At 47.5% G+C, this 12951-nt stretch overlaps 1 protein-coding gene across 2 annotated transcripts in view; it reads right to left on the bottom strand.

Annotated features, from left to right (window-relative positions):
• Window positions 1-11778, bottom strand: part of Fam3b (FAM3 metabolism regulating signaling molecule B) — a 34138-nt gene extending 22360 nt beyond the window's left edge. The window contains exons 1-2 of one of the 2 annotated variants that reach the window (XM_038346657.1): window positions 11713-11778; window positions 8119-8262 (exon numbers count right to left, since the gene is read on the bottom strand). In XM_038346657.1, coding sequence (XP_038202585.1) covers window positions 8119-8262; window positions 11713-11731 — 163 coding nt within the window. In that variant the 5' untranslated portion in view covers window positions 11732-11778. Of the gene's footprint in view, window positions 1-8118; window positions 8263-9108; window positions 9222-11712 lie in introns of those variants that run through there. The other variant, XM_038346656.1, reaches the window with a different exon arrangement.
• Between the last annotated feature and the right edge of the window lie 1173 nt (window positions 11779-12951).

Here is a 12951-nt window from a genome sequence, read left to right as displayed (position 1 = left end):
TTGGGCCTCTGTTGTGTCTCTGTGGTCCTCCAGGACTCAGCGTCTGAGGTGGTACCCAGACAAAGGAGACAGAACGTGCAGGAAGACCATTAGCTCTGGAGCTGCTTCCCTCTGCATCTCCTGCCTGACCTGTAAGGCCTAGATACAGGTACTTCCACCGAGATTCTGAATACCTACTATACGCATACCTGGAAGTGCCAACAGGGTAAGAAGTTTTGCTTCATTGTTTTCACATTCCTTGTTTTCACACAGCACTCAAAGTATCTTTTTATTAATCTAACAAAGCATGAAATGTTTTCACATGAGTTTCTTAGCACTAAAACCTGTCTTACTAGTCTATGGCTGTGAAGAGGTACCATAACCAAGTAAACTCTTATTTATTTATTTATTTATTTATTTATTTATTTGGTTTTTCGAGACAGAGTTTCCCTGTAGTTTCTAGAGCCTGTCCTGGAACTAGCTCTTATAGACCAGGCTGGCCTCGAACTCAGAGATCCGCCTGCCTCTGCCTCCCGAGTGCTGGGATTAAAGGCTTGCGCCACCACCGCCCGGCTTCAAGCAAATTCTTATAAAAGAAAGCAGTTAAGGGGGCTCACTTACAGTTTCAGAGGTTTGGTCCATTATCATCACAGAAGGGGCACGGCAGCATCCAGGCAGGTGCTGGAGCTGAGAGCTACATCCTGGTTCATAGAAAGAGCCAGGGAGGGGCAGCCTTGATCTTCACAGGCTCAGCAACCTGAGAACAAAGGGACAGAGGAAACTTCCCCGAGAGTGCCTGGTGCGGGGCCTCCCTCAGGGGCACAGAGCAGGGCTACAGAGGGACTTGGACCAAGGTGGGGCCCTGAACTGAAAACGCTGGTAAAATGCTGGTGTCGCTTTGTGTGAAGTGCTAGTTGAAATTCTTATTGAAGATATCCAGACAGGATTCTGTCTGGACAAAAGGAGCTCCAGGGGCAGGCCTGAGCCAGAGACTTCTGCGGGAGGAGGTCCAAGGCAGCGACCTTTATGGGAGCAGGAGCAGGAGCAGGCCCAACACAGTGACCTCCACAGGAACAGGCTTGAGCCAATGACCTCTGCCAGAGCAAGTCCGAGGCAATGACCTTCACAGGAGCAGGTATAAGGGAGCCACCAAGGAGGTAGCAGGCCCAAGCCAGTCACCTCTGCAGGACAAAGCCAAAATCACCAACCTCCAAGGGATCAGGCCTGAGCCTCTGCCCACGCAGGCCCAAGGCAGTGAACTCAGTGGGAGAAGCACCAAACAAACAACCTCTTGTGGGAGGAGGCCCAAACAACCCTGGGATTGTAGAGCAAGCCCTGGGAGTGCTGAGCAACCTCCGGGAATGACCTCTGGGGTAACTGGAACCATGGCCCTGACTGCACCACAAGGACCAACCGTCAGAGTCTTGGATCCACTGGCACCTGGAAGATAGCTCACCAGAGGCACAGCACCAACTACACCAATCAGAGGGAAAGATGGGTAGACAGGTAAAGAGCAACACGACACCAATAAAAACTAGAGGCCCTACAACAGCAAGACTTGAACAACCAAATTAGAGGTGAAGCAAAAGAAAATGACCTAAAATAACTTTAGTTGAATGTTTGAGGCTCTTAAAGAAGAAATGAACAATTCTCTCAAAGAAAAGGAGGAAAAGACAAACAAAAAATTGGAAGACATCAACAAATCCCTTAAAGAATACCAAGAAAAAAGCAATCAAACAGATGAAAGAAACTATTCAATACTTGAATACCAAAATAGAGACTATAAAGAAAACACAAAACAAGGTACTTATATTAACAGAAATTATGAGAAAACACTCAGGAACCACAAATGCAAGCATAAACAGCAGAATACAAGAGATGGAAGAGAGACTCTCAAGTGCTAAAGATATAATAGAGAAAATAGACTCATCAGTCAAAGAAAACATTAAATCTAACAAAAGCTTAACACGAAATATCCAGGGAATATGGGACACCATGAAAAGGCCAAATCTTAGAAAAATAGGTGTAGAAGAAGGAGAAGTTCAATTCAAAGACACAGAATATTTATTTAACAAAATCATAGAAGAAAACATACTCAACCTAAAGAAAGATATGCACAACAAGATATAAGAAGCTTACAGAACACCAAATAGACTGGATCAAAAAAAAGTCCCCTCACCACATGATAATCAAAAACACCTAAACATACAGAAAAGAAAGAATACTAATATCTGCAAAGGAAAAAAGGCCAAGTAACATATAAAGGTAAACCTATCAGAATTACACCAGACTTCTCACTGGAAACAATGAAAGTCGGAGGGTCCTGGTCAAGCATTATGCAGACATTAAGAGACCACAGATGCCAGCCCAGACTACTATTCAATCACCATAGATGGACAAAACAAGATATTCTATGACAGAACCAGATTTAACCAATTCCTAGCCACAAACCCAGCACTACATAAAGTACTAGAAGAAAAACTCCAACCCAAGGAAGTTGACCACATCCACAAAAACACAGACAATAGATGATCTCACAGCAGCAAATCCCAAAGAAGGGAAAAACACACACAATAATATCACCAACAACAAAAACTAAATTAACAGGAGATAGCAATCACTGGTCATTAATATCCCTTAATATAAACGGACTCAACTCACCTATAAAAAGACACAGGCTAACAGATTGAATGTGAAAACAGAATCTATCCTTCTGCTGCATACAAGAAACACACCTCAACCTCAAAGACAGATATTGCCTCAGAATAAAGGGCTGGAAAAATTCCAATTAAATGGACCTGAATCATCAATGGGTCAAGGAAGGAATTAAAGACTTCCTAAAATTCAATGAAAATGACCATACAACATACTCAAATTTATGGGACACAATGAAAGCAATATTAAGAGGAAAAAAAATTAAAATAGGATAGTGAAAGCAACCTGAACAAAAAGAATACAGCAGGAGATATCACCACCCCCAATATCAAGTTATACCAACAGCATAGTCCTAGAACGGGGCCAATGGAATAGAACTGAGGACCCAGATATTGGTTTAAACTTACACAGCCATCTACAAAGATGCCAAAATATACATTAGAGAAAAGGCAGCATTTTCCCACAAATGGTGCTGGGAAAACTGTATTTAACATGCAGAAAAATGAAATTAGACCCTCACCTTTCACCCTGCAACAAAACTCAACTCCAAATAATCAAGGACCCCCAACGTCAGACCTGCTGTGAAACTGGCATCCTGGATAAAATCCCCGCTTTGGCTTTCATCATCAGTTTTGCTGTCTCCTTAACTAGTGTCGTGGGGGAGGGCAGTCAAGTCTGGCTCCTGAGGCTGCCAGAGCCCAGGTTTCTGATTGTAATGGCCTAGAGTCCTAAGAACATCTTTTTTTTTCTCTTTAAACTTTTTTTTCTTTGCTTCTTGTTTATTTTTATTTTTTTTTATTAAAGATTTCCATCTCCTCCCCTCCTCCTTCCCCTTCCCTCCCCTCCCTTCCACCCATACGCCCACTCCACCCCTCTCCAAGACAAAGAGCCATCAGGGTTCCCTTCACTATGTTAAGTCCAAGGTCCTCCCAGCTCCCCCTAAGTCCAGGAAGGTGAGCAACCAAACTGACAAGGCTCACAGTGAGCCCGTCCATGCTGTAGAGTTCATGTTCATTGCCGTTGTCCTTGGTTTCTCAGTCCTCCTCCACCGGCAGTCACATTCAGAGAGTCCGGTTTGGTCCCCCGTTCCATCAGTCCCATTCCAACAGAACTTGGTGGTCTCCCGTTAGATCTGTCCCACCGTCTCAATGGGTAAACGCACTCCTCACGGTCCTGACTTCCTTGCTCATGATCTCCCTCCTTTTGCTCCTCATCAGGACCTTGGGAGCTCAGTCCGGTGCTCCTTTGTGGGGCTCTGTCATTTTCTCCATCCAATGCCAGGTGAAGGTTCTAAGAACATCTTACACAGTTCACTCTCACCATCATGGCTTCATATTGCTAAAGCCTTGCGGCTACTGGTTACCATCAGACTGCACAACGTGCATGTGGCTCCCACCTCTGCCCTGCAGCATTTTCAACCTCCCACTCAGTGACCTCTGCTTTATAACCAGCCCACGGGTGCAAACTACAGGATGCTTACCGCTTCTCAGAGCAAAAGTATTACCCATGAGCACCCCTGTCCTCAACCAGCCAGAAGTCCTCCTGCGTCGAAAGTAGATGTGTGTAGAAATGTTCCTGGCCGTTCTTTTACACTATGAGTATTTGCAGTGTACCTCACAGAGGTCTGGTGCTGGCCTCAGGTGAAAAGTTCAAAGGGTCACCCGAAAGCTCAGTAATCAAATTAGCAACCATTTAAACAAATTCTTTCAAACTAAATTAAAAGCAAAACAAATTGTGATGAATATTTTTAAATTTGCAAAAAGGGCTAAATGAAGACAGGCAGAGCCCCTACACTAAGCAGGAGTCCCCAGTTTTTAAACTATCTCCTGATGGTATCTGCAAGCTAAGGCTGGGGCTCCAAAAAAATCTCAGCAAGGCACACCCCTGGGGCCTCTGGTCAGGTTTATAAAACAAGCTGGTCCCAGTCTACCTGAAAAACTATCAGAAGCAGGAAGAGCCAACATTTAAAGACATCCCCAGTGCCCTCAGAAAGTTTTACTCTGTGTCCTGTAGATCCCAGCAGGCCTTCTCTGGACCCTGTGTCTTGCATGGTTGTTCTGCCCACCTATGGGTTCCCCTCACATTCATCCATCCAGTTCTGGTCTGATGTCCTTCTCAGCTCTCCCGAATATCTAGCACATGGTCATATAGTCTCAAGCTGGGCATACGAGGAGGCTGATCAATAAACACCAAGTTCATCTGCCATCAAGAACAAGTACAAGGGACCTTCACCAGGTCTTTCCAGAGATGCTGTTTCCAGCCAGAGTACAGAACTGGTGTTTCTGTGACCATCTCTTCAATGCCTTGTTTCTGTAGTACTCAGTTCTGGTCCCACTAGGAGAGGTCATTCCTGTTGGTCACCCCTGTACATGGAGGCTGAGTTACCTGCCTGAGTGATGGGTGAGAACCTACAGAATCCATGCAGGTCCAAAGACCTCAACTCTTATCTTTGATCCCTTTCCTGCCTGTACAAGAGGAAAATTAAGGGGCCCTAGGAGGGTCATGGAAACGGTGAGGTCATTTCCTGAAATCTGCCCACCAGGAATGCTGGGAACACTACCACTGACCTAGCTACAAGGCCTGGCAGCATCAGCTATGCTTGCCCTACTCAGCTTTGCCTGTGCTAATGCCAGCATAATTTATCTCCCCAAATCTATACTCAGAAGACGCCCATGTATTCAGGTTTCTCTCCCTAGGGGAGGCTCCACAGCAGGAACAAGCCAGCGCACAGCCATCGTGACCACAGCCATAATATTTGGGTTTCTAATGTCTCCAGCACACCCCCATTGGATGGCAGAAGCTGAAATCACTCTGCTAAGAAGCCTTTGGTCAAGGCTGGCTTGCCAGGCCACATCTGCAAGATGGGCTTGAAATCACACGTAAAAGCAGAAGGAAATGAAGGAGACAACAAGCTTCTGAGGTTACTCCATGACCTCTGCCTGTGTGGCTCCCTCCACACCATGTACCTGGGAAACAGGTGAGGCACAGGCAAAGGCCAGACAAAAATTGCACTGAAAACCAAAACGCTTAGTCAGAGCCAAGGCCAATGAAGGCCCTTTTACTTTTTTTTTTGGTTAAAAAAATGTAATTTTTCCCCTCTGAGTATTATCCAATGCCTGACTTTGCTTAACTTCTGCAACCAGACAAGACCAGATATATTCAGAGCAGTACAGCCCTAGACAAAAATGAATTAATTGATCAGAAACAGCACCAACGATTATTTTTAATCATTATCTAGTTTTGTGCAAATTAAATTTTAGGCCTTATTTCCATGTTAAAAATACACTGCCTTCCAGATATAGCAGCACACACATGTAATTCTATCACTCTAGGAGGGGGAAGCAAGATCTCCAGTTCAATATCTTCTTAAGCCTAGGCACCTTAGAGAGGGCTTGTCTCAAAACAAAATGAAATCCAAACCATCTACGTCCAGTGAAATTTTTAAGGGGGGACACTTTGCTGCCCTGTGTCCCACTGGGTACCCAGAATCATTTTGAACAGCATTCATTCATCTTAAAGCTTCTTTGTTCTTAAATGCTGTGGTGGTTTGGGAAAAAAATGGCCCCCAAAGGGAGTGGCACTATTAGGGGGTGTGGCCTTACTGGAGGAAGTGTGCCACTGTGGGGACAGGATCTAAGGTCTTTTGATCAAGCTTCACTCAGGTGACAGTAGGTTAACTTCCTGTTGCCTGCAAGATCTAGGACTCTCAGCTGCTCCAGGACCACGTCTGCCTGGATGCTGTCATGTTTCCAGTCATGATGGTAATGGACTGAACCTCTGAAACTGTAAGTAAGCCACCCCAATTAAATGTTTTATTTATAAGTGTTGCTGTGGTCATGGTGTCTCTTCACAGCAAGAGAAACCCTAAGACAATTGCTGTGGTTTGACTTCCTTCCTTGGCCGACTCTCGCAGCCAGAAGTTAAAGAACCGTGAAGGCCGGTATGCTCAAAGGAACAGTTTTAATAACTGCCTGCCAAGTTCATGAATGGATTTTGACAACACCCTTTTTTGACGAGTTTGATAATTCCCTTCCACGATAACACACTCCTTTCTGGCATGAGTGTTGTAAATAAAACAGACATTGGGAAATAGCGCCATGATTTAGTGGGATGACATCAGCAAACTGGAAAGCTGCCTGCCAGCAGGTGCAGATGGACCCTGCACTTCTGTCCTTAGGCTCCCAGGCTCTGGCATTCTCACCCAGATCATTAATAGACTAATTATCTATGCTCTGAGCATACCTGCTCACAGCACTGGGCGATATACCTAAGTCTTTTTAGATGGGAGATGCTTCTCTGCTATCCCTGACCATCTTTTCCCAACTGTAATTTGTTTCTTGGCTCAGCCTTGTTCCAGCTTCTTCATCCAGAACTGCGACTTGTAAACAGCCCTGTCTTCCGGAAGAAAGTGTCTTAGAAGCCCGTGTGTGTGTGTGTGTGTGTGTGTGTGTGTGTGTGTGTGTGTGTGTGGTGAGCCCACATGTATGTGTGTGGTGTGCCCACGTGTATTGTGTATGTGTGTGGTGAGCCCACATGTGTGTGTATGTGTGGAGAGCCCACATGTGTGTGTGTATGTGTGGAGAGCCCAAATGTGTGTATGTGTGGTGAGCCCACGTGTGTGTGTGTGTGTGTGGTGAGCCCACGTGTGTGTGCGTATGTGTGGAGAGCCCACGTGTGTATGTGTGTGTGGTGAGCCCACGTGTGTGTGTGTATGTGTGGAGAGCCCATGTGTGTGTGGTGAGCCCACGTGTGTGTGTGTGTGTGTGTGTGTGTATGTGTGTGTGGTGAGCCCACGTGTGTGTGCGTATGTGTGGAGAGCCCACGTGTGTGTGTGTGGAGAGCCCACGTGTGTATGTGTGTGTGGTGAGCCCACGTGTGTGTATGTATGTGTGGAGAGCCCATGTGTGTGTGGTGAGCCCGTGTGTGTGTGTGTGTGTGTGTGTGTGTGTGGTGAGCCCACGTGTGTGTGTGTGTATGGTGAGCCCACGTGTGTGTGTGTGGTGAGCCCACATGTGTGTGTATGTGTGGTGAGCCCGTGTGTGTGTGTGTGGTGAGCCCACATGTGTGTGTATGTGTGGTGAGCCCATATGTGTGTGTATGTGTGGTGAGCACACATGTGTGTGTATGTGTGGTGAGCACACATGTATGTGGGTGTGTGTGTACACATGGTATGAAAAGCTGAGGTTAATGATGTCTATAATCATCTGCCTTAATCATTCTTCTTCCTTCTTTATTGTGGCAAAGTCACTCAATCAAATTCTGAAGCTAGAAACGTGGCTAGTCTCCATAAGCCAATTTGCTCTTGAGATTCTCATCTCTGCCTCCCAAGGCGTGAATTATAGGCAGGCACCACACCCACCCAGCATTTACATGGCTTCTATGAATCCAAGCTCTGGCCCACACTTGTTTGCCAAGTGCTTTAAATGCTGAGCCGTCTCTCTACCCACACCGCCATCCCCCCCTCCCCAATTCTTCAGCACTCACCTTTGAGGACAGGTCTCTCTCCAATGCTTCGGATACTGTAGAGGGTGTTGGACAGGGGCACCTCAGGAATGAGCTCCGCAAGCAAGTACCCAGAATACCAGGCGCACAGGGAGGAGAAGATAAACACTAGTGCCTTGAAAATGCCTGGAGAGAGATGACAGGAGTTCAGAGAGTGACAACCTATCACCATGGACAGCTGGGCATTCTCTTCCCTCCACAGCCTATCATCCCCACCCATTTCTGGTACCCAGACTTCTGGGGAGGCAGTTCTGGTGGGAGAAACTGAGCACGTGATGGTCCCATGGGCTCTGCAGTAAAAGGCAAGCACCATAGACAGGAGTGTTTTCTATAGTGAGCAGGCAGCTATACCGATGCGGCCCTGGGTCTGAGTCTCCTCACAGATATGTAGAATGTGTGGCGATTAGTGTGGGTCTGAGCAGCAGACACCACTAAGGGCCTTTGAGAGAAAGGCTCAGCCTTGAACTTGCTCCTAGGGTAGGAATAGAACCTCCAGAGGGTGGTGGTCATTTTGCTGTTGTTTATTTCTTAATCATGGCATTTCTCTGTTAAAAATTACATCAAGGGACCCTGAGCATATACAACAGATGACAGGTGACTCTCATAAAGTTCCTCACCTGTCTTAGAGTCTCAGAGAGACCTGAGAGACACTCAAGGTTCCTGATGGTAGGAGGTCCCCAAAGACCTTAGTATGCTTGCTTGCTATCAAAATCACCTGGCCACAAGGAGCTACAGATATGGAAGACATTACCCTCCTCCTTGATGCCACAAACCTGGTTCAGCCATGGAAATGAAAAGAGGAAGGGGGTATAGAAGAAGGAACAATGAAGAAAAGACAGAGCTAGGCAGGAAAGGGCTGTGGAAGCTGGGGGAGACCACAAACTAGAGGTTGTCAATTACAAGTACAGAGGAATCCCAGACTTGCCAGAGTATTTCCTCCCTGCTCAAAGCCCCAAAGAGAGGTTCTCTTACTGTGTTCTCGAGAGCTGAGGACAGTGGTCAGGACAGCTCTGAGGTCCATGAAGATGAAACACGTGATCTGAGTGAGCCAAGTCTCACACATGTGTTATATGTAGTAACACTGTGTCCCCAGCTACTGGTGCTGTTTGGGAAGGTTATGCAAACTTCGAAGGGGAACTTTGCTGGAGGAAGTATGTCACAAGGGGCAGGCTTTGAAATTTTCCTCTTTCCGTGTCTCTGTGTCTGTGTCTCTGTCTCTGTCCCTGACAGAGTTCAGGAGCTTGACTGTGGTTCTGAAATCAGGGCCCAGCCTTTCCTCATACGGTGGTAATAAAGTCATCAACTTGAATAAGCAACTTTAGTTTATTTGCAACACAGAGAAGCCTGGGGGTAAAGGCCAGCACTTGGCAGCAGGAGGCTTGAAGTTGGTATCAATGTACTTTGTCCTCAGAGATATGAGCTCTGTGCAAATGTGAATGCATATGCATATGAGTACACACGTATGTTCCAGCCTCCTCCTTACTATAAGACGCTCAGGGCCTCTGAAATCTGGCCATGTCACTGAAGAGTCACCAGCCAGCCAATGCTACACAGAGGATCTTAGGGCTCACCTCTCTTTCATTCTCAGGGGCTGCCAATCACTATTACCTGAAGAACTGAACTGCTGTGTGTGGGTGTACCAAGCAGTGAGGCTGAATGGCACCCAAATTTCTGTGCTGACGTTCTGTCTGTCAGGACCTCAAAATGAAGCAGGATATGATTGATGACCGATGACAGAATCTTTTTTTTTTTTTTTTTTTTTTTTGAGACACGGTTTTTCTGTAGCTTTGGAGCCTGTCCTGGGACTAGCATGTGTAGACCAGGCTGGCCTCGAACCCACAGAGATCCGCCTGCCTCTGCCTTCCGAGTGCTGGGATTAAAGGCATGCACCACTGCCACCCAGCTCAATGACAGAATCTTTAAAGAAAGAGGTAAATTAAAATGAGGTCATCTGGAAGAACTCTGGCCCAACATGACTGTGTCTTTTCAAAAAGAAGTGATTTGAAATGGACACACTTGCGGGGAGCCCATTGGTCCTGCTAATGGGTTTCCTCCAATCTGAGGAAGGACAAGCTGTTTGTCCCTGGTGCTTGCCCATGTGCATCTAAGTGCCTGACCACACCCATGCCTCTTAGACCTGGGAAGCTAAGAAGGCTGGGGCTGGAGTCATCTTTAAGTAGTAAGCTGGCTTTGGTGCCCACTGCCTCCCCTGCTCCATACATTGAGGCTTATAGGCAGGAAGTGCCGCCACAACCCACCTTGCCAACACCTCAGGTGAGGGAGAAGGCACCCACCAGCAGGCCCCACAGAGACAGTATCATGGCAGTTTCCCAGGCCCAGTGAGAACAAATCTGCCTCCGGACAGATGAGCCAGTGACAAGGGCTACTCCAAGAACACTGCAAAGCCTTAGCTCACCAAGGAGGGAGTGACACAGCCCTTCCTCCAACATCACATTTCCTGGGGGCGGACACTGTGACATTTCCTGAGAGCCGTGGATGGAAGGACCACATAGCTCTCGTCTGAGTCGGAAAATGGCTGTCAGACAGAGTGACTGCTAGCTTTCAGCTTCCTCTCTATGTAGCCAGGAAAATGATACTCCCATCATACTGCATAGAGATAGTGAAATCATTCTTCCGAAAGAACTAGAATAAAAGACAGCGCCCTGCATGAGCGATGGGCTCCATTTGCATTCACTTGTCAAGGACAGGGATGAGTTCTGAGAAACGTCGTTGTGAGAAGATCACAGAAATCAGTCACACAAAGTAAGGGGTTGTGCTGTGACCATACAATGTCACGCTGCCCTTGTTCACATGGGTGCACACAGCCACATGCACCTCCACCCACAGACACTCCAGGACACCCACATCAGTGCTGACAGTGAGGCAGAACCAGAGAAGAGGCCGGGTAAGAAGTCAAAGACAGTTCCCCTTCCTCAGCTTGCCATGCGTGCACACACCTGCCGTGGCTCCCTAGTGCTCTCGCTGGGGAGCTGGCTTCTTCACAGGGTGAATGAGAGGGGATGACAGAAAAGGCAGGCTCTGAGAGACTCAGGGACTGAGGAAAACAGCGATCTTCCTCCTCACTTTACTTCCCTAGTCTCTACCTTCCCAAGTCTCTTAGCAACGTCGAGTATTCTTAGAAAAGTAGAAACAGGCCTGGGAGAGGGTGCCCGGGTGCTGTCAAGATCATCTCCCCCAGTAAGCCCTCAGCTTCACTGTGAGCAGCCAACCCCTTCCCAGCTGTTCTGGTTCTAGGGCCTCCCACGCCGGTAGGCTCATTCCTAGGGACTAAGCCACTTTGCTGACCCCTGCCTGTCCTCACCAGGTGTCTACTCTGTCGGTAGGAGAGTACACAGAACCCCTCCCTGCCGGGTAATAAGAAGAGATGGAGGAAGAAATAAGCCCTCACAGAAATCTCAGCTCCCATCCTGCACCCCTCTGGATTCTTGTTCCCACCAGGATCCCACAAGAAGTGGCGTAGCCTGAGAGCCTTCACCCAGCTTGGCAGTTAGGAAGAGGAAGGGGTGCCGTCCCTTACCCCTAGGCAGGAACGAGTCTAGCTGCACTGGCACTCACCTGCAGCAACTGGACGCATCTTCCAGGAACTGCTCTCCTCCTACCTAGCGCTTGGCTGCAATTCCCAGAAGCCTGGGGAGGCTGACCTACCTGACTGGGCTGCCTGTAGATGGGCCCGCCCTGTAGGCAGACAAGGGCAGGCCAGTTTCCAGGAAATGGGAGGACCCATGGACCAGGCAGGTTGAAGGTGCAGCTGGCAGGCAGTGTAGGTGCTACACAGCTGTCAGCACCCTGGAGCTCCGGGGTCACCTGAGAAGCAGGAGGCACTCCTTGTCCTGCTCACCTGGGGCCGTAGACAACCGGAGGCCAGAGATGGGGTAATCAGAGAGATCACAGAGGGTTTACAGCAAAGGAAAGACATGGTGCCCCTTAACCACCCCTGACCTTAAGGTACTATTTTACAAAAGGAAATGAAGTACAGTTTGGCTCAAACCTTGTGAACGCAGAGTTCCAGAGTGAAGCCCCCCTGCTCTGAATTTCAAGGCTCTAAATTGTTCACAAAGCAGTCACACTGCCCACTTGCTGTGGGTATGGCCCACCATGGTGCCTAACCCCTTTCTCCTTTACTGAAGTGATGATTACTTTGGGGAAATGAGATAAGAGAGAAGGTCCCCTAGGACATGTGTATACAAGGACATGGGACTCAGAAACAGTGTCAGAGGATGGATAAAGGCTTCCTAGAAGATTTCTCTACCCAACTACCTGAGTAGGCACAGTGCTTTCTTACTGTCCAGAGTATATGTTCATTCCAAATGCCCATCAGGATTTCACAGAACTGTTGACTCATTCTAGTAAGGGTGGTCTCAAGTCACTAAGGGAAGATAAGACTCCAACAGAAGATGGTCACCCCAGTCCAGCTGCTGTGGGAATTCTACACCACATCTCTTCTTCCTCTTTCAAGAAACCCAAAGACTGGAGGCACACAGCACAGGGTGCCCTAGCATATGGGAACATCCCTTTACAACATTCTAGAAGAGAAAGAAGTTGTGTTGGCCATAAAAATATGGTTAGTATTGAATGCCAAACTGAGAAGATCTAGATTCACCAAGGAGACAAATCTCTGGACATGTGTTTGAAGGCTTTTCTAGATTGGTTAATCAAAATAGGAGGACCCACCCTGGGAGTGAGTGGCATCATTCCATGGTCTAGAGTCCTGAACTCTAGAAGAAAACAGAAAAAGTGTGCTGGGCACCAGCATTCATCTCCTTCCTATTCCCAACTGCAAATGTAACTGTTCTC

Source organism: Arvicola amphibius, chromosome 10 (genome assembly GCF_903992535.2).
Source record: "Arvicola amphibius chromosome 10, mArvAmp1.2, whole genome shotgun sequence".
Lineage (NCBI taxonomy): Eukaryota > Metazoa > Chordata > Mammalia > Rodentia > Cricetidae > Arvicola > Arvicola amphibius.
The sequence above is the reverse complement of the archived record's forward strand: the minus strand, read 5'-3'. Positions and strand labels throughout refer to the sequence as shown.